Below are 26,573 nucleotides of genomic sequence, written 5' to 3' on the forward strand. Positions count from 1 at the left end.
ATAAGCTTTCGTGAGATGCATCCGAAGAAGTGAGGTTTTTACTCACGAAAGCTTATGCCCAAATAAATCTGTTAGTCTTTAAGGTGCCACCAGACTCCTTGTTGTTTTACACCGGCAATGACTTTGCACTCAGTGTGTTGGCAGATTCCTATTACTGACAGGGGATGAAAAAAAATGTCTTGAATCAAATCCATCTCTGGTTTAATTCTGCTGACTTCAATAGTTACACCACAGTGACATTTAGATCACCATCTTTCAGTGTTTGGATCCAAACACCAGTTCTATTCCCCTGCAAGCTTGTGACTGCTAACAAGGAGGACACTGTTAAGGATCGGGCTACTTGTCATAGCAGAACGATGCATCTAGAAAAATCAAAGAAGCGGCACCTGGATGTCTTTCTGGGAAATGGAAGATGCTCATTTGTGTATCAGAGGAGGGAACTGGGTGAACCTACTCTACATTAGCATTCCATACACAGGATATGCTGCACAATTCTCCCTCTTCCATCCTGCACATGGAGGTATTTTAAAGAGCTAGAGGAATACAAAGTCCCCTCTCACTCCCGCACTTCCCAGGTGGAATTAGGTCCTCATCAAATTGTAATGTGTGATGATCTTTATAGCGTACCAGGTATTAGAAAAAATCACAGGCATTGTTTTCCATTCAATTCTGGCAGGACTGCCAAGAGACTAATTGCTAATACTGGCAAAGTGCCAGGTAACGAAGCACAGCTGAATGGTGTGCAGGCCTGGGAGATTTGACAAATCCGGAGAGAATTAATTATCACATTATTGATAAAGTTAAGGATTTTTAAATGTTTGGCCTTGCTTTCTCGACACACAGAACGAAAGCGGAGGGTAATTTGCTCTCTCAGGGCCAACTGTTTCACGCAGGCAAAACTCCTATTAAAATCAATGGGAATTATGCCTGTGTAAGGACAGTAGCACTGACCCGATCTCCATGGCCCCGTGATGCTGTATCTATTCTCTCTGTAGCATTGCCTGTCAAACCACGGCTGTCCTCTCACCTTCTCCCTCTCCCGTTATGAAAACAACACCGTGCTTAGGACTTCGTTGGGCATTTGCTCAGCGTTCTGAGTAAGGGTGGCATGTAGCTGCACTACCCCAGGAGAAGGCGCAAGGAGGAATTGTAACTCAGAGAGGCCCAATTCCTCCCTGCTCCCCGCTTGCCCACAGGGGTGCTGTTGGAGGAGGGGGAGAACTGTGTGCCTCAGCTCTTTGTGGGGTGTAGCACACTCCCGCTCCTAGCACAGGCTCAGCCCTGCTGCTCAGCACTTGAGTGTGGGGGAACCATGCTTCTGCCCGCTCCTTACCCCTCTCTTCCCTCTCCGTACCCGGCTGCTTAGGGAAGTAGCACAGGGCATGCAGCCCCTGCTCTCCTCTCCACACGTTCAGCTGTGATGTGTGTGGGGGGGGTCCATATGGGGGTGCAGGAACCTTATTCCTCCTCGCTCTCCTGTGCAGGTGCATTAAGGCCAGTCAGTCTCTTATGTGTTTATTGCTCTGCAGTAGTGCCTCGGGGCCCCACTGCGGTAAATGCTGTACATGCACATACTGAAAAGACGGGCCCCACTGCAATGTGTTGACAGTCAAAGCCCATGACAAGAGACCGCCGGTGGATACCGGGAGCAGACAGAGGGAGCCCCAAGGTACCGACGGTGAGTAAGTAAATTATAATGTACTTTCAAAGTAACGATAAGCAAAGATCTACAGGTGGGGTGAGTAATAACTTGTTACATACCATCCATCCAGGAGGACAGGAGCACTCGCCGGTGATATGGTGACAGACTCCCCCATTCTGGCACGGGCAGCGCAATTCACACTGAGCTCCGTGACTGCCTGGAGGGCAGTGCTCTTCACAGCTTGGCGGGGGGCAAGTGGGGTGGGGACAGGGGGGGAACAAAACACAAATCAAAACACGTTAAAAGCAAACATTAACAAGAAACGGGCAAATCCACACCACAGAGCATCATGGGAGCTCTTATGCAAATCAGTGAAGTTTCAATGGGCAATGTCAACAGTAAAAATCAATTAACTAAGAATTCCAACATTTAAGTTCCTCCAAGACGCTGTGTCTGTGTTCTGAGGAGCCAGTCCTGCAAGCCTAGTTCACATGTGTACTCTTTGCTCATGCATGAAGTCCCACTCATGCACTTACTCAGTCAAACTGCTCCCGTGAGTAAAGACAACTCGTGCACATCAGGGTTGCAGGATCAAACCTTTAAAGCTTAATTACGCAACGCAGCAATAAAACAAGCCGCAAACAAAATAAAACAACAGGATTAAAATGCTGCAAAACGTTGAAGTGTTTTGTTCTTCCAAAATTATTACAAAATGTCAAATGAAATTCCCCCCTGTGCAGAGGGCAGGCACAAGGCCACCTGAGCCCCGAAATTCTCATCCAATGCCCGCTGAGGTCAATGCAAGGACTGCATGGCTTTCATGATACTGAAGTGACCCAGATAGGCATTATGCTAGCTCTCTGCACCTGGGTGCTTTTCACCACATTTGGCTGCTGCTTTCTCATATTACCAGTTTTAACAGATTAGGCTCTTCACAAGCAAACAACCGACTATTCCTCCAAATAGAGATGCTCATGCAACATATTAGTTGCTGACCCTGCAAACACTTTACTGCGGTGAGTGGACCCATCAATGTGAATGGGATTACTCAACAGTAAGCAGAACCTTTGGTAGTAAGTGCTTATAAGATTGAGTCCATAATATTGCAAGGAAATCAGATAAGTAGTAAAATATTTAAAGGTACACAATTTATTGGTACAGGTTAATACGATCTTTATTTTCTATCTAGGCATAAGCATTCTTTCCTTCATGCTGACCCATAAGCAATGCTAGATTACAATACCCCTCCCTCCCCCTGCAAAAAAAAAAAAGTAGAGAGACAAGGTGGGTGAGGTAATAACATTTATTGGATCGACTTCTGTTGATGAGAGAGACAAGCTTTTCAGCCACAAGAAGCTCTTCTTCAGGTCTGCATCAGTGTCAGTGGGACTGAAGAAGAATTCTTTGTAGCTCAAAAGCTTGTCTCTCTCTCCAACAGAAGTTGGTCCAACAAAAGATATTACCTCAGCCACCTTGTCTCTAATATCCTGCGACCAACACAGCTACAATTACCCTGCATACAGAAAAAAAGTAGGGCATTTGTCATAGATTTTCAAAAAGCTGTAAGTAGGCCTCAGTGAACAAAATACCCCTTCCCCCCTTCTCCCCCCCAGGAAATTCTCCTGTTTCCTTTAAATAATTTTGGAAAGCATAATTACTACTGAAACTACTGCAAGATCTCTAATGAGAACCGACGTTACACCGTGGGCAATTTTAAACAAGAAGCTATTGCTCAGATGCCCTAAAATTAATATGCAGATTTGGTGAATCTAACTCGTAAACTTTCAGCGTGGGATATGGGGATTTAGCGACATGATTCTCGTCACAGTTAACGGGAGTCACAAAGCTAGAAATTTGCCTCCTAGATACTAAGCTGATCGAGTTATCTTCAATTCTTCCTAAGTTATATTGAAAGTCAGATAAGCCAGAGAAAAGGAGTTCCATTTGGTACTGCATTGGATCGCTAAACACGTATATCCGATTGTTTGTAAGTACAGCACTATGGTTTGATTCTCATATTCACACCACAGATACAGTAATTTTACTCACAGGTAAATCTCCTCAATTTTTAATCTCTCTCTAGACTAAAATTTGATTTCCACATGTTGACAGCTGTAATTAGCAGTGATAACCAATGCTCCTTTGTTCAGTCTCCCATAAATCCTGTTACCTGGTTTCTAGAGAGTAAAAAGTATAATGTATCGATTGTGTACATTTTATCAAATATGCATTGCACTAAGCGGGGTCAAAGCAAGGCTGTTAAGTGATGCACAGTAAAATATGCCTGTCATTGAACTTACAATACCCCCGTGTATCCCGGAGCACAATGACATTCTCCTGTTTTATGGTCACAGGTTGCTCCATTGTAGCACTGGCATTTAAACTGGCAGCCCTTTCCGTAAGTCCCAGGGTCACAGAGCTCTTCACAGCGCCATCCTTTGTACCCATCTGCACAGACACAGGCGCCAGTGATAGGGTTGCAGAGAGCCTCGTTCTGGCATTGGCAGCGGTTGCTACAATGTGGTCCCCAGTGATCGCTATCACAACCTGTAAAAGACACGTTCATTTACTGAGCTGATTAGGGGAGTGCATTAATAGAGTCTCATTCTATCCTCCGTAGCTTAGGCTGGCACGCACAGAAAAAAGGCATGGTTAATATCAGGCACTTACTCAAAGGTCTTTACGCTTGTTTAACGAAGGCTCTGATCCAGCAAGGTACTTTAGCACATGAGTAGTGCACAGGATTAGTCCTGTGCTTAAAATTAAAAGCACAGTGTTAAGTGCTTTGCTGGATTAGAACCTACATCTTTTAATCTCCTCTCTGCCAGTATGCCTGAGAAAGCTGGAAGGAGCAAACCCAGGGTGGAATTAGATGTATAGGTTGAAATCCTGGCTGCACTGAAGTCAAGCTACACATGCTTCGTACTGCTGTTGCAAGACTTCAAAATGTAAAATGTAAAGCCAGTGTCATTGGAAGCACTCGTCCTACAATCAGCAAGGTCTACTCTACTCTTCAGATAGCTTCCATCAGAGGTGGAGTCTCTCCCATGAAAAATAGATAATAATTTATTGTCCTTCTTATTTCTGGAAAGTTGCGTATTAGTGGCTTGGAATGAGGAACTTCAGCAAGGGTGAAGAGAAAGATATATTATTCAACCAGCATTGCTGATCTTCAATTTTTTTTTAAATAAAGCCTGTATTGAATAGCATAAAAGGCCAAAATCAACCTGGGAGAAGGAACAACTCCACTGGCTTCAAAAAGAGGTGCAGCTGAGCTACCTGTCCTAGGCACAACTTTATCTCATTAACTGTACACCTACATGCTGCATGGAGAGAGGTATATGGCCTAGTGACCTGAGCACAGGACAGGGTGTGAGAAACGTTGGCCTAATCCTCGCTCTGCCTTATGCAAGTCACTTTATTGCTCTGACTCAGTTCCCTCAAGTATACAACAGGGACGATGCTTATCAAAGTTGCAGGTAGCAGCGTAAAATGGTCTGAGAATACAAATCTCTCTGTTCACATGTATTGAATTAGAATCATGGACTTGTAGGACTGGAAGGGACCTCAAGAGGTCATCTAGTCCGGTCCCCAGCACTCAAGGCAGGACTAAGTATTATCTAGAATTATTGAGTGTCTGTGTGAAATATATGTATGTGTGTATCTCGTAAAGCATTAAGAAAAGTATTGTATGTAAGCTGGAGGGGCAGGGAAAGTTGTCTATGTTTATACAGTGGCTAGTCCAGATTGGTCCCCTAAACACCACTGCGATATTACTTCACGTTTATATGTGCCCATTTTATTTAAACCTTTATTTCAAATTTCTCTCTTTCTCTAGCTTTGCCAAATTTCACTCCATGCTATAATCATAGAATCACAGAAAGGTAGGACTGGAAGGGACCTCAAGAAATCAAAAGGTCCTACGGTGAGGCAGGACTAAATAAACTTAGACCAAACCTGTTCTTAAAAACCTCCAAAGATGGGGATTCCACAACCTCCCTTGGAAACCTATTCCAGGGCTAAATTTATAGTTAGAGAGTTTTTTCTAACACTTAACCTAAATCTCCCTTGCTGCGGATTAAGCCAGTTACTTCTTGTCCTACCTTCAGTAGATATAGGGAACAACTGATCCTTTTTATAACAGCCCTTAACATATGTGAAGATTCTCAGGTCCCCCTTCATTCTTCTTTTCTCAAGACTAATATGCCAAGGTGTTTTTATTCACTAGGAAGATCAGGGTGCACCAGGAAGGAGTAGCAACTCCTCTGACTGGCTGTAACATTTTAAAAAATTCGGATAGTAAAACCGGCCTGTAGTGGATGGGAAACTGGCTGGCCATTGGATGGATTTTTCAAAGGCTTTTAAACACAATGCCTCAATGCTCACACATTACACCACTCGGTATGTTTAGCTCAAGGTAGCCAGCCAAAATGTTTTAATTTTCTATTAAATAAAACAGCTTGGCACATAACAGATACTGAGAATGGGAATTTCATTGGGACAAATTTAAAAGAAGACATACAAATAAGGATTAAAAAGACAGCAGACTCCTCATGGAAAACACTGAGGAGAAAAAAAAAAAAAGATGTGGCCAGATTTGTTTCTCATTTCCAGTGCCCCAGGGACCAGATCCAACTCCTGCTGAAGTCGATGGAGCCTTTTCTACTTTACAGAAACTACAGGCAGGTTTGAATCACAATTTCGGAAACAGTACATGGTCAAGCTATAGTCGGTCACTCTCTGTCGCCCTCTAGTGGCTAGATCACATTTATGAGTCCACTACTTGCCTCTGAGTTTGCAGACCGAACCCTTTATCTCAAGCAATAAAGGTTCATGGGTTTAGATCCAGGGGTCTCTGATTCCATCCCTATGGTTACATTCAGCACTGTTCACCCAGTGTTGATGCCTATGGTCAGCATAAAATAATTTTCATGGTATAGATAACGCCTAGGAGTCTTTCCACTAACTTCAGTGAGAGCTGGATGAAGGCCTATAACAGAGGTAAAGCAGGTGAACTCAGTACCACTGTGCTGTTGTAAAACGGGTGTTAGAGGAGTATCAGCTTATTGTATTCAGAGGTGTCATGGGGATTTTATACAAAGCATTTTGGATTTTCATTACCTCCATCTCCTCCAGGTTTAATGTCTGAGCAATTTAACATGAAAGTTGGAACTTTCTCGCTCAAAAGTGTATCAATTCCTGTTGTTTACTCCTCACTTAAAGCCATAAACCTCTGTGACAAACTGTGTCGTTGCTAGATGGATCATTGTAAAATAAAAATAAAGTTTGGGGTTTGTGGGCCAGATTCTGGTTCCAGGAACATCAATATAAAATACTTATATTGGGTCACCCTGGATTTTCACCTCTGTGTCTGAAAGCAGAATCTAGCCTTAGGACTTTATTTTATATGATATAATATTTATATTGCAATAGTTTCCAGGACCCCCGTTGTGCTAAGCACTATACAGACACATGCAAAGATACAGTCCTTCCCCCAAAGAGCTCATACACTAAAGCCTAGATCCTGCAAATATTTACGTCTGAGTAGTTCCACTGTGCTTAAACGACTACCCGTGTGTGTAAAATTATTCATCTGGGTAAGTGGTTGCAGGATCAGGGTCTAGCTAGCAGTTCAAGTTGGAGAATAAAACACTAGCAGCAGATGAAACCTTAACCAGAAAAGAACCTTTTTCCATGGAATGTAGTGTGTGAAATCCTAATTTATGTCCCAGTAGTGGCTCCAGATTCAGATACCCGTGAAACCAGTGTAAGTGGCCTCAAGTCCCATTGCGTGGACTCAATTCCAGGTGAGGATGATGGAGTTCAGAGCACTCGGCATCACACACAGTTAAGCCTCTAGGCTGAAAGATCCTTGGGGCAGAGAGCTGTCATTTTAAAATCTTTCTGTAAAACATTGTGTAGGCCTGGCACAGTTTAGCCCTGGTCCTGATGGCGCCTCTAGGCCAGTGGTTCTCAACCTGCAGGCTGCTTGTGGCCCAATCAACTCACAGCTGCAGCCTATGTGACCTCCTCAGGGCCATACAGGCAGTATATCTATTGTGTGAATGCAGCCCACATAATGCATAGAACGCTGCAGACATGGCTCACAATGGTAACTAGGTTGAGAACAACTGCTCTAGGCTCTACTGTAATAGAGAAATAACAACAGCAACGACATGAGAGTGGGAGACTGATCGAAGCTTACATAGGAGCTATACTGTAAGTGCACGTGCTATTTAAAATGTCAAAATGATGCACAGACTGGAACCGCAGCATCAGTAAGAGAGCCAGCTGAGAGCGGTGATGTCAGGGAGATATGAGTGCTGCTTCCAGTGTGTGTGTGTGTGTGTGTGTGTGTGTGTAAGTGTAAGTGTAATCACAGTTGTCTGCATATTACAGATCTACAGGTGAGCAAGTCATGCCTCTGCAATACACACGGTTCCAATAGAATACAAAATATCAGGCCTAGTTAAAGTGTATGTTAATTATATCGTGCACTGGGTTCTGAGAGCTACTATGACATGTATTATCATATCACCCAATTCTGTTCTTCCACTGTCAGTTTAGTTTCACAATACACACCAAATAGGGACATGTCTGAGAAACCCATCCACCTCGGAACAACTGTATTCTCCCACTGTGTTCAGGGTGAGTAGATCTACCGAGAATCTAGCATGGCAACACAAGTTGGACAAAGATGAAGCAAACAGAGAGGTCTAAAAATCAAGCGGATAAATAAAATGACTTCCAAGGAAACTGCTCCATTTATCAAACGACTTATGCCAATGAGAGACAGTCATTAGTGCCCTTGTGGTGAATTTCCATCACACTCTAGATACACTATTAATATGAAAAAGACACCCTATATAGCACCAGCACCACAGCCTGTACCCTTAAGGGCTGTGCTTATTTGACCCCACTATCATCATTTTACGTGTGTGGTGGGTTCTTGTTTTTTTAAACAGTGACCAAATTCATACTCTATGTGCGTACAATCAACAGAATCTTATTGACATTCTATCAAAGATAAAGCAGAGAAAAGTAACGTAGGCATCCTTATCTCAGTGTAAGAAAAAAGGGCCAAATTCGGCTGTCAGTTATGCGGATGTCAATCTGGAGTTACTACATTACCTTCAAGGGATTTACTCCAGATTAACACCAGGGTAACCAAGAGCAGATTATAGCCCATAATCACTATTCTGGAATATTTTTAAATTCAATTGGGAATGTTTAAATAAAACACTAGCCTTGTTATATATCCTCTTAACAAATCAAACGAAACGACCTGAATCTGAGATGAGAAGGTGCCTGTAAAGTAGGATTATCGTGAGTTATTTAATGCATTTTTTGAAACCACGAAGAGTTTCTGCCCTTAATATAACTGTACACCTGCAACATTACTGAAGTTAATAGGACTGCATGGGTATAATTAGTGCAGAATTTAGTTCTATATTTGTCTTTAACTCTGCCTTAGGACATAATTGCACATCTCTATATGACACTGAGTCTGGAACACATGACCCAAGCCTCTAACAAACATGAAGAGACAGCAGTAAAACCTAAAATACCCCACGCCAGGACACTAGGAGCAAAGAGTTAAAATAATCCATTAGCTTTGCAAATCCTGTACTATGTCAAGAGTAAAAATCTGGTGTGGTCAAATTCTTGTACTCAGCTGACATTTACCCATGTTATAACCACACCATTCAGTTTGGCACGATTCAACCCAGTTGGCAAGAGATGCCCAGGACTGGAACAAGATGCAGGAAAGGGGAATCTTTGGGGTCACAAAGGCAGTTCACACTACCATGCATTTGGCTCCGGCCAGTTCTATTAATCCCTCATGTTAATGAGCATTAAAAATCACATCAACATCTGTTTTAAAGGAAAGATCCAGGAGGATACAAATCTCTTTCTGATCTGCTTGAATCTAAACCCAGAAGACTGCTTATCCTAACAGCTTCCTACACTTGCCTTACAAATCACAGCTGTCCTCAAAATAATCACAACTTCAGAAGATCCTTTCAAAGAATTTTGCACAAAAGCTCGGTGGCAGAAACATCAAAATTATGCGATGGCAAAATAATGGAGAACCATGTCAAAATGCCAGATTTCTAGAGAATACAGATGGATAAAGATGCACTATTGAAACAATGCTTATTCCCAACACTATCAAGATAGTGATGATAAACTGCAAGTCGAGACACATTGCTCAATCCCTACAGAACTGAAAGACGTTACAACCATTAAAGAAGTTAACACATTGAGTTTCTGTAGATAAAAGATCTACTGGGACATTGGGACGTTAAAAACTATATTTTAATACTCTGTTACAAAGATCGTCTTAGATTATCAGAAGGGTATTGGTTGGTGGATGCAATAGTTGCTGACATAATAAACTTCTGTAAAGCGTTGGACTTGATACCCAAGAACATTTTGATTAAAAACACTAGAATGCTACAAAATTAACATGGCACACGTTAAATGGATTCAAAGCTGGCCCATTAATAGGTCTAAAAATTTAAGCGTAAATGGGGAATCATCATCAAACAGGTGGGTTTCTAGTGCGGGTTCTGCAGCGATCAGTTCTTGGCCCTATGCTATTTATCATTTTTATCAATGACCTGGAAGAAAACATAAAATCATCACTAATAAAGTTTGGAGACGACCCAAAAGTTGGAGGAGTGGTAAATAATGAAGAGGACGGGTCATTGATTCTGAGCGATCTAGATTGTTTAGTAAGGTGGGGACCTCTTTCCTGGAAAGCAGTGACCGTCAAAAAGATTTGGGGGTTGTAGTTGATAATCAGCTGCATATGAGCTCCCAGACACTGTGGACAAGAGAGCTAATGCAATCCTGGGATGCATAAACAGGGTAATCTCGAGTAGGACCAGAGAGGTTATTTATTTTACCTCTGTATTTGGTACTGGTGTGACCGCTACTGGAGTACTAGCTACAGTTCTGATGTCCAAATTTAAGAAGGATGTTAATACATTAGAGAGGGTTCAGACAGCCATCAGAATAATTAAAGGATTAGAATACATGCCTGATAGCTGGAGACTAAAGGAACTCAATCTATTTCTCTTAAACAAAGAGAAGGTTAAAGGATGACTTGATTACAGTTTATAATTATCTACATGGGAAATAAATACTTGATAATGAGCTCTTCAGACTAGCAGAGAAAGGTGTAACAATTCAATGGCTGGGAGTTGAAGCTAGACAAATTCAGACTGGAAATAAGGCATAAATATTGAATGGTGAGGGCAATTAACCACTGGAACAATTTCCAAGGGGTCATGGTGATTTCTACATCACTGGAAATTTTGAGATCAAAATTGGGTGTTTTTCTAAGATATGTGCTCTAGGAATTATTTTGGGGAAGTGCTATGGGCCGTGTTACACAGGAGGTCAGACTAGATGATCACAATGGTCCCTTCTGGCCTTGGAATCTGTGGACCTATGAATTATAGGCAGAACTCGTACCACTGCCTATAGTTAAGATTCTCCATCACTTTCCACTATAAGACCCTGCTTTCATTTGTTTATAACACTGCCATAATTTAACTCATCAGTCTAAATTTTCCCATGCCAGGTGTCTCCCTCAGGATGACTTTTTTTGGATAGTTTCAACCGAAATGATTCTGCTGTTTCAGAGACTGAAAGCAGGGGAAAATATATTGTTTTGCCCATGTTAAAAAAGTCTTACAACTTTTGCAGAGGAGCTCTAGCACCTCTGTGCTTTGGAGAAAGGGATTGAGATTTAGCAGAGAGTTGCCCGCATGTCACTGATATGCTTTAAGTAATCCCAGTGAAAATCCACCCCAATTTGACCCAGTTTTAAAAATTGCAGTTTGCTTGTGCTAGGTATACATTTGTTATAGTTTGGCAACGAGTTCTCCTAAAATACCACCTGCACTGTACATGCTGTAGCCAAGCACTTCAGGGACTTAGTAGGACTTTCCTTGCAATTGCTCTTCCTGGCAGCCCGGGGTAACGGTCTCTCTCATCCCGCTCTAGTGACTGGTGCACATAGAGGACGACAACCTTCTACTATAAATTCATTAGATCAAGTGGCAGAGGTCTATGCTATGGAGCTAAAGATTCCAACCATGCTGATGACTCATGTGGATGTCAATTTGTTTCTCACTTGATGGAATATCTGTTTCTTTCAGTTTGCTTTTTTAAAAAGCTATGATATTATACCCAAAAAACGATCATAAAAGAACTGCAAAGAATTGCAAAGAGTTACAAAGCCCAGCACTCAAATGTTAGGATGTGTCAGAATTAAAGTCGCCTGTGCAACCTTAATTCAGGCCCCTTGTGTGTATGCATGATGATAGTCTTTCATTACATGATCACATACTATTTTTCCCCACATTCTGGCATTTCCTAACTTTTGCGTGCTTGACTCTGCAACCTTAATGTTCTTGTTATGTCGGTTGTTGTGTGTAATAATACTATATATACACACCACGCTTTGAACTTGTTGGAACCTTTATCTTGAGTGCCAAATTTTCAGCCCTGGTGTCCAATATTACACCAAAAGAAAATGCTCATCTTAGTCTTTACATCTGCAAGACTGGGTGGGGCACACACTTTCCACACGCAAACAGGCATTTGAGAGATCATATGCCTTAGTTGCGTGTGGGAACATAGGTGGACATAAAATCAGAGGTTGATTTGAAACCCACTAGAACTTGAACTCAATGTAATTTCCCAATGCTGGAGATCTTCCTTCATTTGCGAGAAGGGAAAAGAAGGGAAGGTAACTTCAGTAGCATCAGTGATTTTCCCCTAAACTGATTAATTTCGTCCTGTGAGGAATAATCTATCTAAACTTCATTTTTTAAATGGATGCAAGGAAGTCCTTGAATCCTTCAGGGAAAGATTGTACTGATTAGTTCTCTGTCTACATCTGACAGGAACTGTATGGTAATACAGGTCATGATTTAATCTTGGATGATGATCTTACTAGTCATTGACTCTCCAAGACGTGGAGCCTAATTCAATCGCTGTACATTTGAGACCTCCCGGTTTCCTTAGCTAGTGCTCCTTGTGGAAATATTTTCTTCTCAAAGTAATCCTAGTTTAAAGAACATCCCCACAGTGTTCTGTGAAAAGGCTAAAACATTTGTACGATTATTCTCAGACATTTTACTCCTTGTTCAAATAAAAAGAAAATCATCCTAAGTCCTCCTTTAATTGGAAGAGGAAAGTTAGAGTGTTTGCAAGTGCTATAATGATCTCTCTATATTTTGGAAGCAGTAAAATGGCGGGGGAAGGGAGGAAAATGAGACCTACTCCTGATAGAGACATCAAAGAAGCTTTTTAAGAATTTTCATCAAGGGCTATTTCAGGGGAGGATTTGAAAGACCTGAAATTTGATTTTTTTTTTCCAGAGAAAGCCGGTCATTTCCTTTGTAGAAATTACTGCTCGGTTAAATGAGCCTTTAAGTCTTCTGACATTCCAGACATTACCAGAAGTTCAAAATCATGAAATGCTTCATAAGAGATTGAGAGAGAGAGAGAGAGAGAACATTGTATACAACACTGGCTGCTTTTCTTTGCATTATAAGGTTGGTTTAAAAAAAAGATGCTACAATCTTTAAAATGTTTCTTTAGAGTCATATTAATGGGAGGTAGGATCTGTTCTTTAATTAGAATTTTACTGCACTGGAGGAAGAACGCATGGGCACCAAGCGTCTAATAAAACCAAATGAATTTGCTGTCTTTCCTCTGCTTGGTTCTTGCTCGGACAAAACTCGCATCAGTCTCTCATTTTTTCACTGGGAGTTTTGGCGGAGCAAGGACTGCAGTATTAGGCTCTGTGGAGTGAGTAAATCCCTCCACTAATAAGGCAAAATCCTTTTTTCACACTGGCAGTGGGCACCTATACCTGCCAGGCACATTACCATTTGCTGTGTATGGTTGCATGAAATTTGCTCTAATGCCTCTGCAGGGAAGCATTACTGGTTTTCTCTTTAGGAAGACTCTACAAGGAACAGAAACAAATTTGGATGTGCCTAAGGCACTTTGGATTGGAAACAGTATATTGAGAACCGAACAGAAGAGAGGCACAGAGGAAATGAACGAACAGATCAGCTTCCTTCTAGAAGGGCATAAACCAAAGCCCACTGATGTCAATGGAAAGTCTCCAGTTGACTTCAATAGGCCTTTTGGTTCGGATACAAAGACAGTGTCTGCAGTCAGTAAGGCAACACAGATGTTTGGGCAATGCAATAGCTATGGACTGGAGCACTACCAAGAGCATGCAAGAATAGGGCTAACAACCCACAGCCTTTATAACTTGCTTTCCCCCGACCTTCAGGCACGCAACACTTCCAGCAACTGAGTCTACACGAGACTAAGAGAAAAATCCCTCCCTTTGTTTCCATCTTTCTTTCCTCTTTTTCTTTAGCAAACAGCTCACCGTTTAACAGGAAAGGCAACTGGGGTCAAACTGCTGAATTATGGAGCATACAGCTGTGGCCACCATATCCCTGGGAACAAAAGTCTCCACCCTCAAGGGAGGTGGAGGGGTCAGGCATGTCGCTGCCCCAACAGGAGCTACACAATGCCGATGTAGAGATAGAGGAAGCCCTCTGGCACTGAGCTATGGTGACCTATGGTTACAACGTCTAAGCTCCATATACTGCAGAAAAGACAATTACCTTTTTCCATAACTGGTGTTCTTCGAGATGTATTGCTCATGTCCATTCAACTTAGGTGTGTGCGCTCGCAACATGCACTGGTGCCAGAGGTTTTCCCTCAGCAGTATCCATAGGGGACTGGCTCTGGCACCCCTGGAGTGGCGCATGTATGCAGCGGCATATAGGGCACTGCCGGCCCCCTCCATCCTTAGTTGCTTCTTGCCGGAAACTCCAACGGTGGGGAACGAGGGCAGGTCATGGAATGGACATGAGCAACACATCTCGAAGAACACGTTATGGAAAAAGGTAACTGTCATCTTCTTCTTCGAGTGATTGCTCATGACCATTCAACTTAGGTCACTCCCAAGCAGTACCCCTCGGAGGTGGGTAGACGTTCACGGACATGTACATTGCAATACAGCTCTGCAAAACCCAGCATCGTCCCTGGCCTGCTGTGTGATGGCATAGTGGGCTGTGAACATGTGTACCAAGGACCACATCGTGGCTTTACAGATGTCCTGAATCAGAACGTGTGCCAGGAATGCTGCCGAGGATGCCTACGCTCTAGTCAAGTGGGCTCTGACCATCGGCAGCGGAGGGACTCCGGCTAACTCATAGCAGGTGTGAATACAAGAGGTGATTTAGTTAGAAATCCTCTGCGTGGACACTGGGAGGCCCTTCATCCTATCACCTGTAGAGATGAAAAGCTGAGTCGACTTATGGAAAGGTTTTGTCTGATCTAGATAGAAAGCCAGGGCCCTTCTTATGTCCAAAGCATAAAGGCGCCTCTCTTTACCAGTCTCATGGGGCTTAGGGCAGAAGATTGGAAGGAAGATGTCCTGGCTCATGTGGAAAGCAGACACCGCCTTGGGAAGGAAGGCCGGGTGGGGCCAGAGCTGGACCTTGTTCTTATAGAAGACAGTGTATGGCGGTTCTCAGGTCAGGGCTCGCAGCTTGGAGACTCACCTCACTGACGTCACCATCACTAGGAAAGCTACCTTCCACGATAGGTGAGACAGAGAGCACGAGGCCAAAGGCTCAAAGGACGGACCCGTGAGCCTGGACAAAACCAAGTTGAGATCCCACTGAGGGGCCAGGGATGAGACTTGAGGAAAGAGCCTCTTGAGGCCTCTAAGGAACCTGACCATCATGTCATGGGAGAACACCGTCTGCCCCTGGATTGGTGGATGGAAGGCCGAAATGGCCACCAGATGCACCCCAATAGAGACGTGCATCAGGCCCTGGTTCCTTAAATTAAACAGATAGTCCAAGATTGACTGCACCGAAAAATGCAAAGGGGAGATGCCCCATTCGGTCACCCCGTGGGAGAACCTCGTCCACTTTGCCAGGTAACTCTGTCTAGTAGAGGGCTTTCTACTCTCGAAGAGGACCTTCTGGACCCCGTCCTAACAGGCCCGTTCATCCGGGTTCAGCCACGCAACATCCACGCCGTGAGGTGGAGGGACCCGAGGTTGTGGCGCAAGAGTCGGCTGTGATCCTGTGACGGCAGGTCTGGTCGGTTCGGCAGGAGCCAGGGAGGGATTGCTGACAAGCTCAACAGCATCCCGAACCAGTGCTGGCGAGGCCACACCGGGGCCATCATGATAACCTGAGCCTTCTCCCTCTTGGTTTTCTCTAGGACCTTGCTGATGAGCGGAATCGGAGGCAAGAGGAAGGCGTCGGAGAGGGAGCCCTTGCCCAGACCCCGTCCTGATCTGCCTGGTGGTGAACAAATCCACTCGGGGAGTTCCCCACCTCTGGAAGATCGTGCCGGCTACCTCTGGGTGGAGCACCCACTCATAGTGAGAGGAGAAGTCCCTGCTTAGGTGATCTGCTAGCGTGTTCCTGGCACCTGGAAGGTGACACGCTGCTAGATGGATTCTGTGGCCGATGCAGAAGTCCTAGAGACGGAGTGCCTCTCGGCAGAGGGCCAAGGATCGCGTTCCGCCTTGCCCGTTGATGTAGAACATCGAGGCTGTGTTGTCCGTGAGGACTCTGACCACTGTGCCCGACAGGTAAGGTATGAAGACCGTGCATGCTCTGTGCACTGCCCTGAGCTCGTTGACATTTACGTGTAGCATCGATTCCTCTGGGGACTGCATACCTTGGGTCTGGAGATTGTCAAGGTGCACCCCTCAGCTGAGGTCTGAGGCGTCCAAAACCAACTCGACTGAGTGAGAAGTGCTGACGAAGGGAACTCCTTCCAGGACTTTTCTGGGGTCAGTCCACCATCGCAGGAAGGTAAGTACCGTTGCAGGGATGGTGATGACCTTCTCCAGGTGGCCCCTGGACTGGGAGTAGACCGTCGCCGGCCATTGCTGCAGGGGTCGCATCTGGAGCCTGGCATGGCGCACCACATATGTACACACTGCCATGTGACCTAGTAGGCGCAGGCAAACCCTGGCCGTAGTCAGGGGAAACGCGGGGACTTCTGCAATGAGGTCTAGCAGTGCCTTGAATCTCTCCAGTGGCAGGCACGTCCTGGTGCAGGTTCAGTCGAGCACCGTCCCGATGAACTTCAGACTGAGGGTGGCATACCAGTCTCCCGGATCTAGGGAGGGGATGATGGAGGCCAGGGAGACCATGTGGAACTTCAGTTTCGCTAAGAAGCGGTTCAAGTCCCGCAGATCTAGTATGGGCCACAGACGGCCCTTGGCTTTGGGGATTAAAAAGTATCGGAAATAGAACCCCTGGTTCCTGTACTCCTCAGGAACTACCTCCACCGCACCCACCTGTAGTAGACTCTACCTCCTGTACGAGAAGATTCTCATGAGAGGGATCCCTGAAGAGGGACAGGGAGAGGGGGTGGGAGGGGTAGTAGAAAGTAACTGAAGGGTGTAACCCTGCACCAACATATTGAGGACCCATCGGTCCGATGTTATAGACCCCCATGCAGGGAGGAAGGAAGAAAGGAGGTTGGCAAACAGAGGGAAGGAAGGATCAGGGGAACATTCCGGTAGGTCGCCCTTGGATGTACCCTCGAAACGGGCGCTAGCCCGTCTGCTTACTGCGAGTTGAGCCCGCCTGGGATGTAAATGGGGGTTGGTGGCCAGGGTGCCTGTTGTAGCCCCTGGATCTTTTGTGGGGAGGCTCCTGGCGAAGAAGGTGGCTCCCCTGGCTCTGAGGCTGCTGCAGCTTAAACCATGAGGGAACCTTTCAGGCCATGGAGTTTATTGTCCGTGTGTTCTGCGAACACGGCGTGCCCGTCGAAAGGGAGGTCTCGCAGTGACTGCTAAGCCTCCAAGGAAAGACCAGAGAGGAGCAGCCATGAAGCCCTGTGCAACAAGATGGTCGATGCTATGGTACGGGCGGCAATGTCCTCCATGTTCCACCACCGTCTGGAGAGTTGCTCTGGCCGCCGGCGAGCCCTCATCCAGGATCGCCCGGAACTCCTTCCTGGAAGCCTCAGGAAGGGCGCACTCGAACTTGGTCATGACCTGCCACATATTAAAATCATAGGGGGCCTAGTAACACCTGATGGTTGGCCACCTGCAACTGTAGACTGGAGGACGAATAAACTTTATGCCCAAACAAGTCCATTCTCCTTGAGTCTTTATTCTTAGGGGTAGGCCCCACTTGACCCCATCTCTCCCTGTGATGACTGCCTCTACCACTAGGGAATTGGGAGCAGGGTGGGTATAAAGGTACTTGGGGCCCCTGGATGGCACAAAGCACTTGTGCTCCGCCCTCTTGGAGATCGGAGGCAAGGAGGAGGGAGTTTGCCAAAGAGCATTTATAATTTTCGCAACCTCCTCATGTAGGGGCAAAGCTACTCTGGCTGGGGCCACAGGGCAGAGAACATTAAAGAGGGCATCTGCAGGTTCCTCTAACTCCTCTGCGTGGAGGCCCAGATTGGCGGCAACCATCTTTAACAGCTCCCGATGAGCCTTAGCATCATCCTGGGGCACTATGGCCTCGTCTGGTGACGAGGAGGAGGAAGCCAGTACCAAGGGGTCCGGTGGCTTGCTCGCCCACTTCCTTCTGTGCTTGCAGGATGCCTGCAGTCGAGGCCTCTTGGGCTGGAGGGGGGCAGGAGAGGGCGGTAGCTGGTCTCTCCAAAGCTCCGGATACCGAGCGGGCGGTCTGAGAGGGCTGAGTGAACCCCCATGGGTTCCAGGGGTACCACTGTGCTGGCCATGGAGTCTGAGGCTATGGGCTCAGCCGCGGTGTCGCCAATGCCGGAGCCTGTCCCGCTGCTAGGGAAGTTTGCTCCGAACCTGAGCCAGAGCCTGAGCGGTCACTCCTCTGCAACCAAGATGGGGCTGAGTGGTGGCTCTGTCCCGATTGGTACTGGTTGACCTCGACGAGTGTCTGGATTGGGCCTTGGCGATTCGCGGTGCTCGGTGGATCCGGGCCAGGGATCTAGGCCTCACGGTTAACGAGTGGTACCGAGGCAGAGTCCAGTTCAGGACCTACTAAGTCTCTAACTTAACAAATAGTTAAACTAAACTAGAGGGAAACAATATGCAACAATATTTGCAAGAGGTAAATGAGTTCGAACGAACGAGAAGCAACAGCTCTAGCTGAAGCAGCACCAGTTCCGTGCACCGTCATTGGCAGCAAGAAGGAACTGAGGGTGGAGGGGGCCGGTGGCACTCTATATGCCGCGGCATACGCATGCCACTCCAGAAGGCACCAGAGCCGGTCCCCTATGGATAATGCTGAGGGAAAATCTGCCGGTAACGGTTCATGTGGTGAGCACACGCGCCTAAGTTGAATGGACACAAGCAATCACTTAAAGAAGAACTAAAAACACCTAAGAGGCATATATTGCAGAATCTTTTTGTACTACAAGAAATGTAGGGCCAGATGCTCAGCTGTTTTGGTCTTATGCCTGGCACCCTAGGGTTGGGTGAGGAGAGGCAGATTCTCTTCCCCTCTCTGGGATATTAGGGCCACTTAAAGCAAGGGCCATGAGACCTTCCAGCAGCTGGGGATGGCAGTAACACAGAAGCACACCAACCATGCCGGCTGTTCCGTGGCCACGCCCTCCAAATGCTCATGGCGTTGAGCAGGGCAGTAGTGTGGGCCCTCTGTGGATTGCCTATGTGAAGGGTAACCCTAGCTCACTAGTTTAGACACCTCCTTTGTAGGGCAAAGCAGGCAGAATGGGGGCCAAAATATGGCCCGCAGCGTGCAACTCCTCCCGAAGCATGACTCAATGCATGCCTGGGCCCAGCATTTTAACTGTCCCTATTTATTTATTTTTTAGCAGCACATAAACAGAGCATCCAAAGTGCAAGTCCAGAAGGTAACTCTGATGATGCTCTCTATGGCAGTCAGGCAGTGTAGCTATAGCTACAGGTACATTATTAAGGGTAAAACTGAATACTCTGTCACAAAAACAAGTGTTGTAGAATGTGTTTCTTCTCATTCTCCAGTGTCAGCCCAACTGCTATGCCGAGGGCATCTTTATCCCTTCAGTTCCACATAGGGTGACCAGATGCCCCGATTTTATAGGGACAGTCCCGATATTTGGGGCTTTTTTTAATATTGGCTCCTACTACCCCCACCCCCTGTCCCGATTTTTCACACTTGCTATCTGGTCACCCTACTTCCTCTGAACAGGGCAGTATGCAAATTCATACAGTCCATTATTTAATTGGCATTTTAAAACATATGAATGATCTATGAAAAAAATGGTGCCGAGATAAAACAGCGCTGGGTATAGAAATGCCACAGCTACTAATAAAGATTCCCCATCAAGGGGACAAAGAACCGTATCCCTTACACGTAGCGCAGCACAATGCTAACTCATCCTTCATTTTTAATGTGATCAATAAGCAATTCATTCTAGTGCCACACTATTAGATACCAGAGTAAACAGTGTGGGTTCTGATATTTGGCTTTATTTTTGACAGTGTGGCTGTAAAATTAACAGTGCTGCATCTTCCCATTTGCCACAGCACCTACGCACCCTGTTCTAGCAGTTGTGCGCAGCTCCTTAACTAAACGAGTTTAGTTTTAAGGGTGCTGTGCCCCCAGTGATCTGTTCCGGCTAGGATCTTAAATGCTCTAAAGCAGTGGTTCTCAAACTAGGGCCGCCGCTTGTTCAGGGAAAGCCCCCGGCGGGCCGGGCCGGTTTGTTTACCTGCCACATCCATAGGTTCGACCAATCATGACTCCTACTGGCTGCGGTTCACCGCTCCAGGCCAATGGGGGCTGCAGGAACGGTGGCCAGCAAATCCCTCGGCCCGCGCCGCTTCCTACAGCCCCCATTGGCATGGAGCGGCGAACCGCAGCCAGTGGGAACCACGATCGGCCGAACCTCAGACGCGGCAGGTAAACAAACCAGCCTGGCCCACCAGGGCCTTTCCCTGAACAAGCGGCAGCCCTAGTTTGAGAACCACTGCTCTAGAGGGAATTATGTTCCCTAAGAACTTCAGAAGAGAATTAGAGCAGCAGCATGCCTGATGGCCTTTGAAATACGGGTATCTTTCATATCTAAAAGAGTTCAAAGATTTATAAAAGTCTAGATGCAAATATCTACACATGGCTACTTGCTGTTCTCTTTTCTAAGAGGCATATTTAAATCTTCACAGGTCTTTAACATTACATAAAATCTTCAAGGTAGCTTAAATACACTGCTGTCTTTCTCTGACAATAAACTATTAACACCAGTGTCCCTTTTAGACACATAAAAGGAAGAACTCTTTTTTTTCTAAAGTCCTGGTCAATGCTTTACATAAGCCGGTGAAGACTAGGAAGTTCAATCATCAAAAATTTATTGTAAAATTGGACATAGCCTCTTCGAAGCAGCTTCTGGTATTTATCATTAGAAAACAGTGGAGAAATACCAGCAAGCATGAAAGAGACCATCCTAGTAACAGGATGAAAAAGAAAAATACCAGTACAGGCAATTAATCTTCGCAAGGTGAGAATAAAACCTATTTTTATTTGGAATATTATACCTCCTTTTTTACTGTTTTCCAGGGTCTAGGTACCAAGGCGATGGGTGTTACAGTAATACAAAAGATAGATACAGCAAGATAGAATGATACTGTAAATGATATCTAATTGCAAGGGGTGGAATTGTTTTACCCTCATAAAGCCCAAGTAATTATGGTTTTATGTGGATGCTGCATGGCAGGTTTGAAGGGACAAAATGCCCACCGCCAACCCAACAACAGGGCATAGGAACCAATTCCCTTCACAGCTGCTATGCTATTCCGAAATAGGCTGCAGCCTCTCCACACCATTTGCACAGGGTGCTAAAGCCAGTGGATCTGAACCACCGCAGATCTAGTGACCTTTGTCCAGTGCCAATCCGTGTAGGATCAGCACATTCATTATCACCTTCCATGACATACAGCCTGCCCTACTGCTCCCCTGGTGGCCCCTACCACATGCAGTCCCACTGCAGGGCTTAAGTTGCATGGGGTGGAAGGAGGCAGGAAATCATTTTCCTGTCCCACAGGAGTTTTTGAGATTTCTAATCCCGAATCAGGACACAATCAACATTTTCACAAACTGATCATCCAAAACCAAACTGGAGCAGGTCAACTAAACATTTCATTTTGATTAGTTTGACATGCTTCATTTTGATTTGACCATTACTACTTTTTTTTAAACCTCCTTTAATAGTATAAATTAATTACAATTTTAAACCAAAATGTTGTTTCAAACCAGAAAATGAAACTTCTCGTTTAGAAAATGGGACGGTGCAACAATTTCAGAACTCTTTTTTTCCAAAAAGTTTCTGAATTGGGAGATTCGTCAAAACTGCCGCTTTTGGGCAAACTGTTTCCATTTCACCAAATCAGCATTTTCCAGTGAAAAAAACATTTCATCAGAAAATTCCTGACTGGCTCTAGTGCGTAGTGATAGGTTCGGGCCCTGTGCACTAGAATGCATTTCACCCATCGTGGACTATTGCTCTGACTAGCCTCATGTGGAAAAACAACAGTAATCAATAATTAGTTTACCCCTTTCTCTTCAAGTTTATGCCTCACGGGACGGTAGCTCAATTTATGTATATGGGCCCAGGCCCACTGACGGTAATGAAGCTGGAAACATTTACAGCAATGGAAGCTCGGCCTGTAGCATCTTGCTGTGTTGAGCGTCGGTGTCAAGGCTAGCAGTCTAAAGCAACTAACCTACTGTAACAGTGATTGTCTGGTCATCTATCTACTTTTTAAAATGACAGCTGCCACTGGGAAAATGAAAAAGTGAAATAATAGAAGCATGCGACTTCCTGTTAGAACACCAGCAAGGGAACTGCATGTGATTGCACTATGGAGGACAGATTATTTGTATACGAGGCTGGGAAGAAAAATGACCATGACCTGAGATCATATCATTTTCCTAGCTGTTAGACAAGAAACATCTAGGGAAATAGTGAACCCTATCTGGTAAGTTTGTCAAGAACAAGGTGATTCAGAAATTCTTCTGACGTGTGTACACAAATCGGATGAGACAGAAAATTGGCATTTTTTTTTGGAAGACGTTACTAAAAATAACTTATATTAAGATTTAAGTTTATCTGTAGCATGTTTTTGTTATGAAGGTCTTCCTTCCTGATCATCACAGGCTGAATTTCAGTCTATGACATTCAATTTTCAAGGGATTTGTGTGTTTTATTTTTACAAACAATTGCTAATTGCAGGATTTTCAAAATAATTTATAGAGAGGTGCTGGAACAATTTGTATAGTGGGGGAGCTGAGCGCCATTAAACCAAATTGTAAACCTTGTATATGACGGAAACCACTTCAAGCCAGGGGGTGCTGCAGCACCCCCAGCACCCATAGCTCCAGCACCTATAGAACAAAATACTACATAGTTAATATTAATAGCAAATACTAGCAATGATATTATGCAATAGTTTAGGGTTCTGATCCTACAATCGGTCAGGGCCCATGGACCTGACTGCAGGATCAGGGCCTTTATTTTCAAAGTATCGTACAAACATGAACCAAACTTCATAGCATCTTTATAAGCCAAATATGACTGCTATGTTACAGATGAGAAACTGAGTCAGGCAGGTTGCAGTAAGTGACTTGTCTGAGGCCATGTGGAAAGTTTGTGGCAAGGCTGAAATAGATTCAGATTGCAGAAATAAGACCCAGAGCATTTGATAAATACTGTATAATACATTCCTTAATAATTTTTCTAATTCCAAGCTTTACTGAATTCAGAAAACATAAGGTTAGTTAATGATTAATCAATATGTTGAAAGGTGTTTCTTTTAAGCATATAGAGATAGCAGCTGCAGATGGAAAATTTTTTCTTTATCTCATCAATATTACTGTATAAACTTTTTTTTTAAAATAACCAACCCTAAAACTGAAGTAGCATATGCAATATCTTTATCTATGTTATTTCATTTTCTGACTATGGCAGTTTCATTAGATAAGCTGTCACTTCTAATTTGCTGAATAGTTTTAAAGATATTTAATTATCAAATAATTGACTTGTTCAATCCTTTTCAAACAGTAACAAAGAAGATATAGCTGGCTGGGAAGACATCACAGTCCCCAGTGACGTATAATTTATACAAATCCAAAAAGGAAGCTGAAACATATGACTAATAAACATAGCAACACACACTACCATTCCCCTGATGTCTATTTGAGAAATGATAGACTCACAAAAAAATAACCAGTCACACATGTCAAAGAAAAGGAATTCAGAGTAGGTATAAACTAACTCTGATCAAAAAATGAAGAAGAAATGTTCTGGACAGCAATACAGTTGTGTAGAAAATGGGGTTTCACAGAAATTGTAGATGAAAACAAAATCCTATTTTTCATCAGAAAATATTTTCATCTAAGCTTTTCATACCAGCTCTAGTTAAGATACAAAAAATGCTAATAAGTGACACTTAGGCCTGGTCTACACTGGGGGTGGGGAGAAGGGGGATCGATCTAAATTACGCAACTTCAGCTATGTGAATAACGTAGCTGAAGTCAGCTTACTTAGATCGACTTACGTGGTGTCTTCAACACGGTGAGTTGACTGCTGCCGCTCCCCCATCGACTCTGCCTGCACTTCCTGTGGTGGTGGAGTACAGGAGTCAACGGGAGAGCGCTCAGGGATCGATTTATTGCGTCTAGACTAGACACGATAAATCGATCCCTGCTGGGTCTATCGCTGCCCACCGATCCAGCGGGTAGTGTAGACATACCCTGCGTCAATGATTTCTTTACAGGAGATTTTGATTCTACCTAGAGAAGGCTAAAACAGTAATCACTTTTCTGTTTTATCTACTTCCCCTCCCTCAAACTTGTGGAATATGAACGAAATGGGACCTGGATGGACAAAAAAAGAGATAAGCAAATGGGCTCTCCCTAGTCATGGAGCATTCCTGTTCCAGATTTAGATGTGAAGCTAACAGCTAACATTTTCACAAATATTAAACCGCATCTCAACACAATGAAGCTTGCAGAAACTTCCAAGGCCAAGTTGGAGAGTTACAATGAACGCAATGCAGAAATTGAATAAAAAGATTCCAAATCAGGTGATTCTCATCCCCCACTTCACAATGCCATGTTTGAAAAGAACTACAGAATGGACACAGTTAGAACACTCAGTCCCCATTCTGTTTCTTTATACTTTCATCTATCAGCATTTTCATGCACATTACGCATATCAGTTCTCAGTACCATGTTGCTTTCCTCTTTATTTAGTCTCCATTTCTTTTGGATCTAATAAAAAAAATTCAAGAGCAATGATTCAGTATTTGCCACCATTTCCTTCAAGTTACATTGGGACATTACATATTGTTTTGTAACTGGGTGGCAGGCTGGGAGAATTAGACTTTGGCAAGCCCAAGAATTCAAAAGGCCGTAAAACTTTGTGTTTAGATATTGAAGGAGCTGATACTCATTTTTATTTTAAAGTCTTCTTTAATTAAGATCCAGGAAGTGTAAAAGGAATTAAGTTCACACTGTAGCAAAGAAGCTTTCCTCATTCCTTACAGAGACGTTCTAACTAGCAAAGCTTAAACCCTGTATTGTTCTAGAAATCACAGGTACGCAGGCTCTTCTGTTCAGCATATCTGTTATTTCTGGAGTGCTAGAAGGATTTTAATAGTCTCACTTGTAAAGCCAGTGTAAGTACTGACTGAAGCGTAAATGTCCAAATGTTGAGCATATTTCTCTTTCTTCCCCTCACCCCCAGTGAATACGAAATAAGAAAGACTTGAAAGTAACATCATGAGTCCAAGATTTATCCCTTCTTTTTTGATGGCATGCAGAAAATTAGTTTTCAGTATTGGCATTAAAGTGATGGAAATAGTTGGATCTACAAGCTTAAAGACGCAAGAGGGTACCCTTCACAGACAGGTTTAAAAGGAGGGAGCCCATGAATAGTTTAAAAAAATAATTTGTTTTTACATTTTAAATTTCCTCTCATAAGCAGATCTTGAGGAAACACAGTAAACGTAGCAAATCAATCCACTTCCTTTGAACTGTATTGTGGATCTCTCACTATTCTAATTCTTTAACACTAATGGGGCAGTCAAACATGGCAGGTCTTTTGCTATCTAATTGGAACATCATCGAAAACAGAAGCTGAATGGAGTTAAAAACAACTCAAAAACACTGTTAGTAACTGCATTACAAAATCTCTTTTAAACTCAACGCAAAGGTGGATCCATTACAGGTTTTATGCCTAATGTCTCGGAAAACCCTAATGAGCCCATAGTTCATGCTGTCTATAACTTCGAAGTTATAAATGATTTTAAGGCAGCTAGTTCTGTAGTTAGTTCTAACTGGGTACCTGTCAATGTTCCAAGTTGTTGTTATTAACACAAGCACTATCTTGTCTCAATGTTCACTGTAAGAGGATGCTAGTAGGAGAAGTAGAGCTAACTTTCATAGCAAACTGGGAACGTTAAATGTTAAAAGGTAACATTTAAATGAGCAGTGTGTTATTTTACCTGTTTGCTTGAAATGAAGGACTATATAATCAACAAAATGAAAAAAAAGACACAATATACTTTAAAAAAAAAAATCTAAGCTCCACAAGGATAACACACCACTTTGTTGCCAAGAAACAATAAACACACTTTACGCCGAAGTTAACTAACAAATTCTATTCCCTGAGCTTCTGGAAAAAAAGTTTGTAGATCACTAGCCTTAAGCATTTTCTAGTTCTGGCCAGAGAGTTGATGGTAAGATTGACAGCCGTTTGCCATCAAATTGTAGTCTAACCATTGTTACTGATTAGTATTTGAATTGCACTAGTGTCAATGGGCCTTAGTTATGGACCAGGGATCCACTGTCATAGGTACATACAAATAACAAAAAGCAGGTTCCTGCCCCAAAGAGCTTACAATCAA

The 26,573-nt window shown here is 44.0% G+C and overlaps 1 protein-coding gene across 1 annotated transcript in view; it reads right to left on the minus strand.

Annotated features, from left to right (window-relative positions):
* The window catches only part of MEGF11 (multiple EGF like domains 11), a 256,860-nt gene that overhangs the window by 118,812 nt on the left and 111,475 nt on the right, over positions 1-26,573 (minus strand). The window contains exons 6-7 of the mRNA XM_034784777.1: positions 3,943-4,189; positions 1,762-1,882 (exon numbers count right to left, since the gene is read on the minus strand). Of these exons, the coding sequence (XP_034640668.1) occupies positions 1,762-1,882; positions 3,943-4,189 (368 nt within the window). The remainder of the gene's footprint in view (positions 1-1,761; positions 1,883-3,942; positions 4,190-26,573) is intronic.

The sequence above is a fragment of the Trachemys scripta genome, chromosome 10 (assembly GCF_013100865.1).
Source record: "Trachemys scripta elegans isolate TJP31775 chromosome 10, CAS_Tse_1.0, whole genome shotgun sequence".
Taxonomy (NCBI): Eukaryota; Metazoa; Chordata; order Testudines; family Emydidae; genus Trachemys; species Trachemys scripta.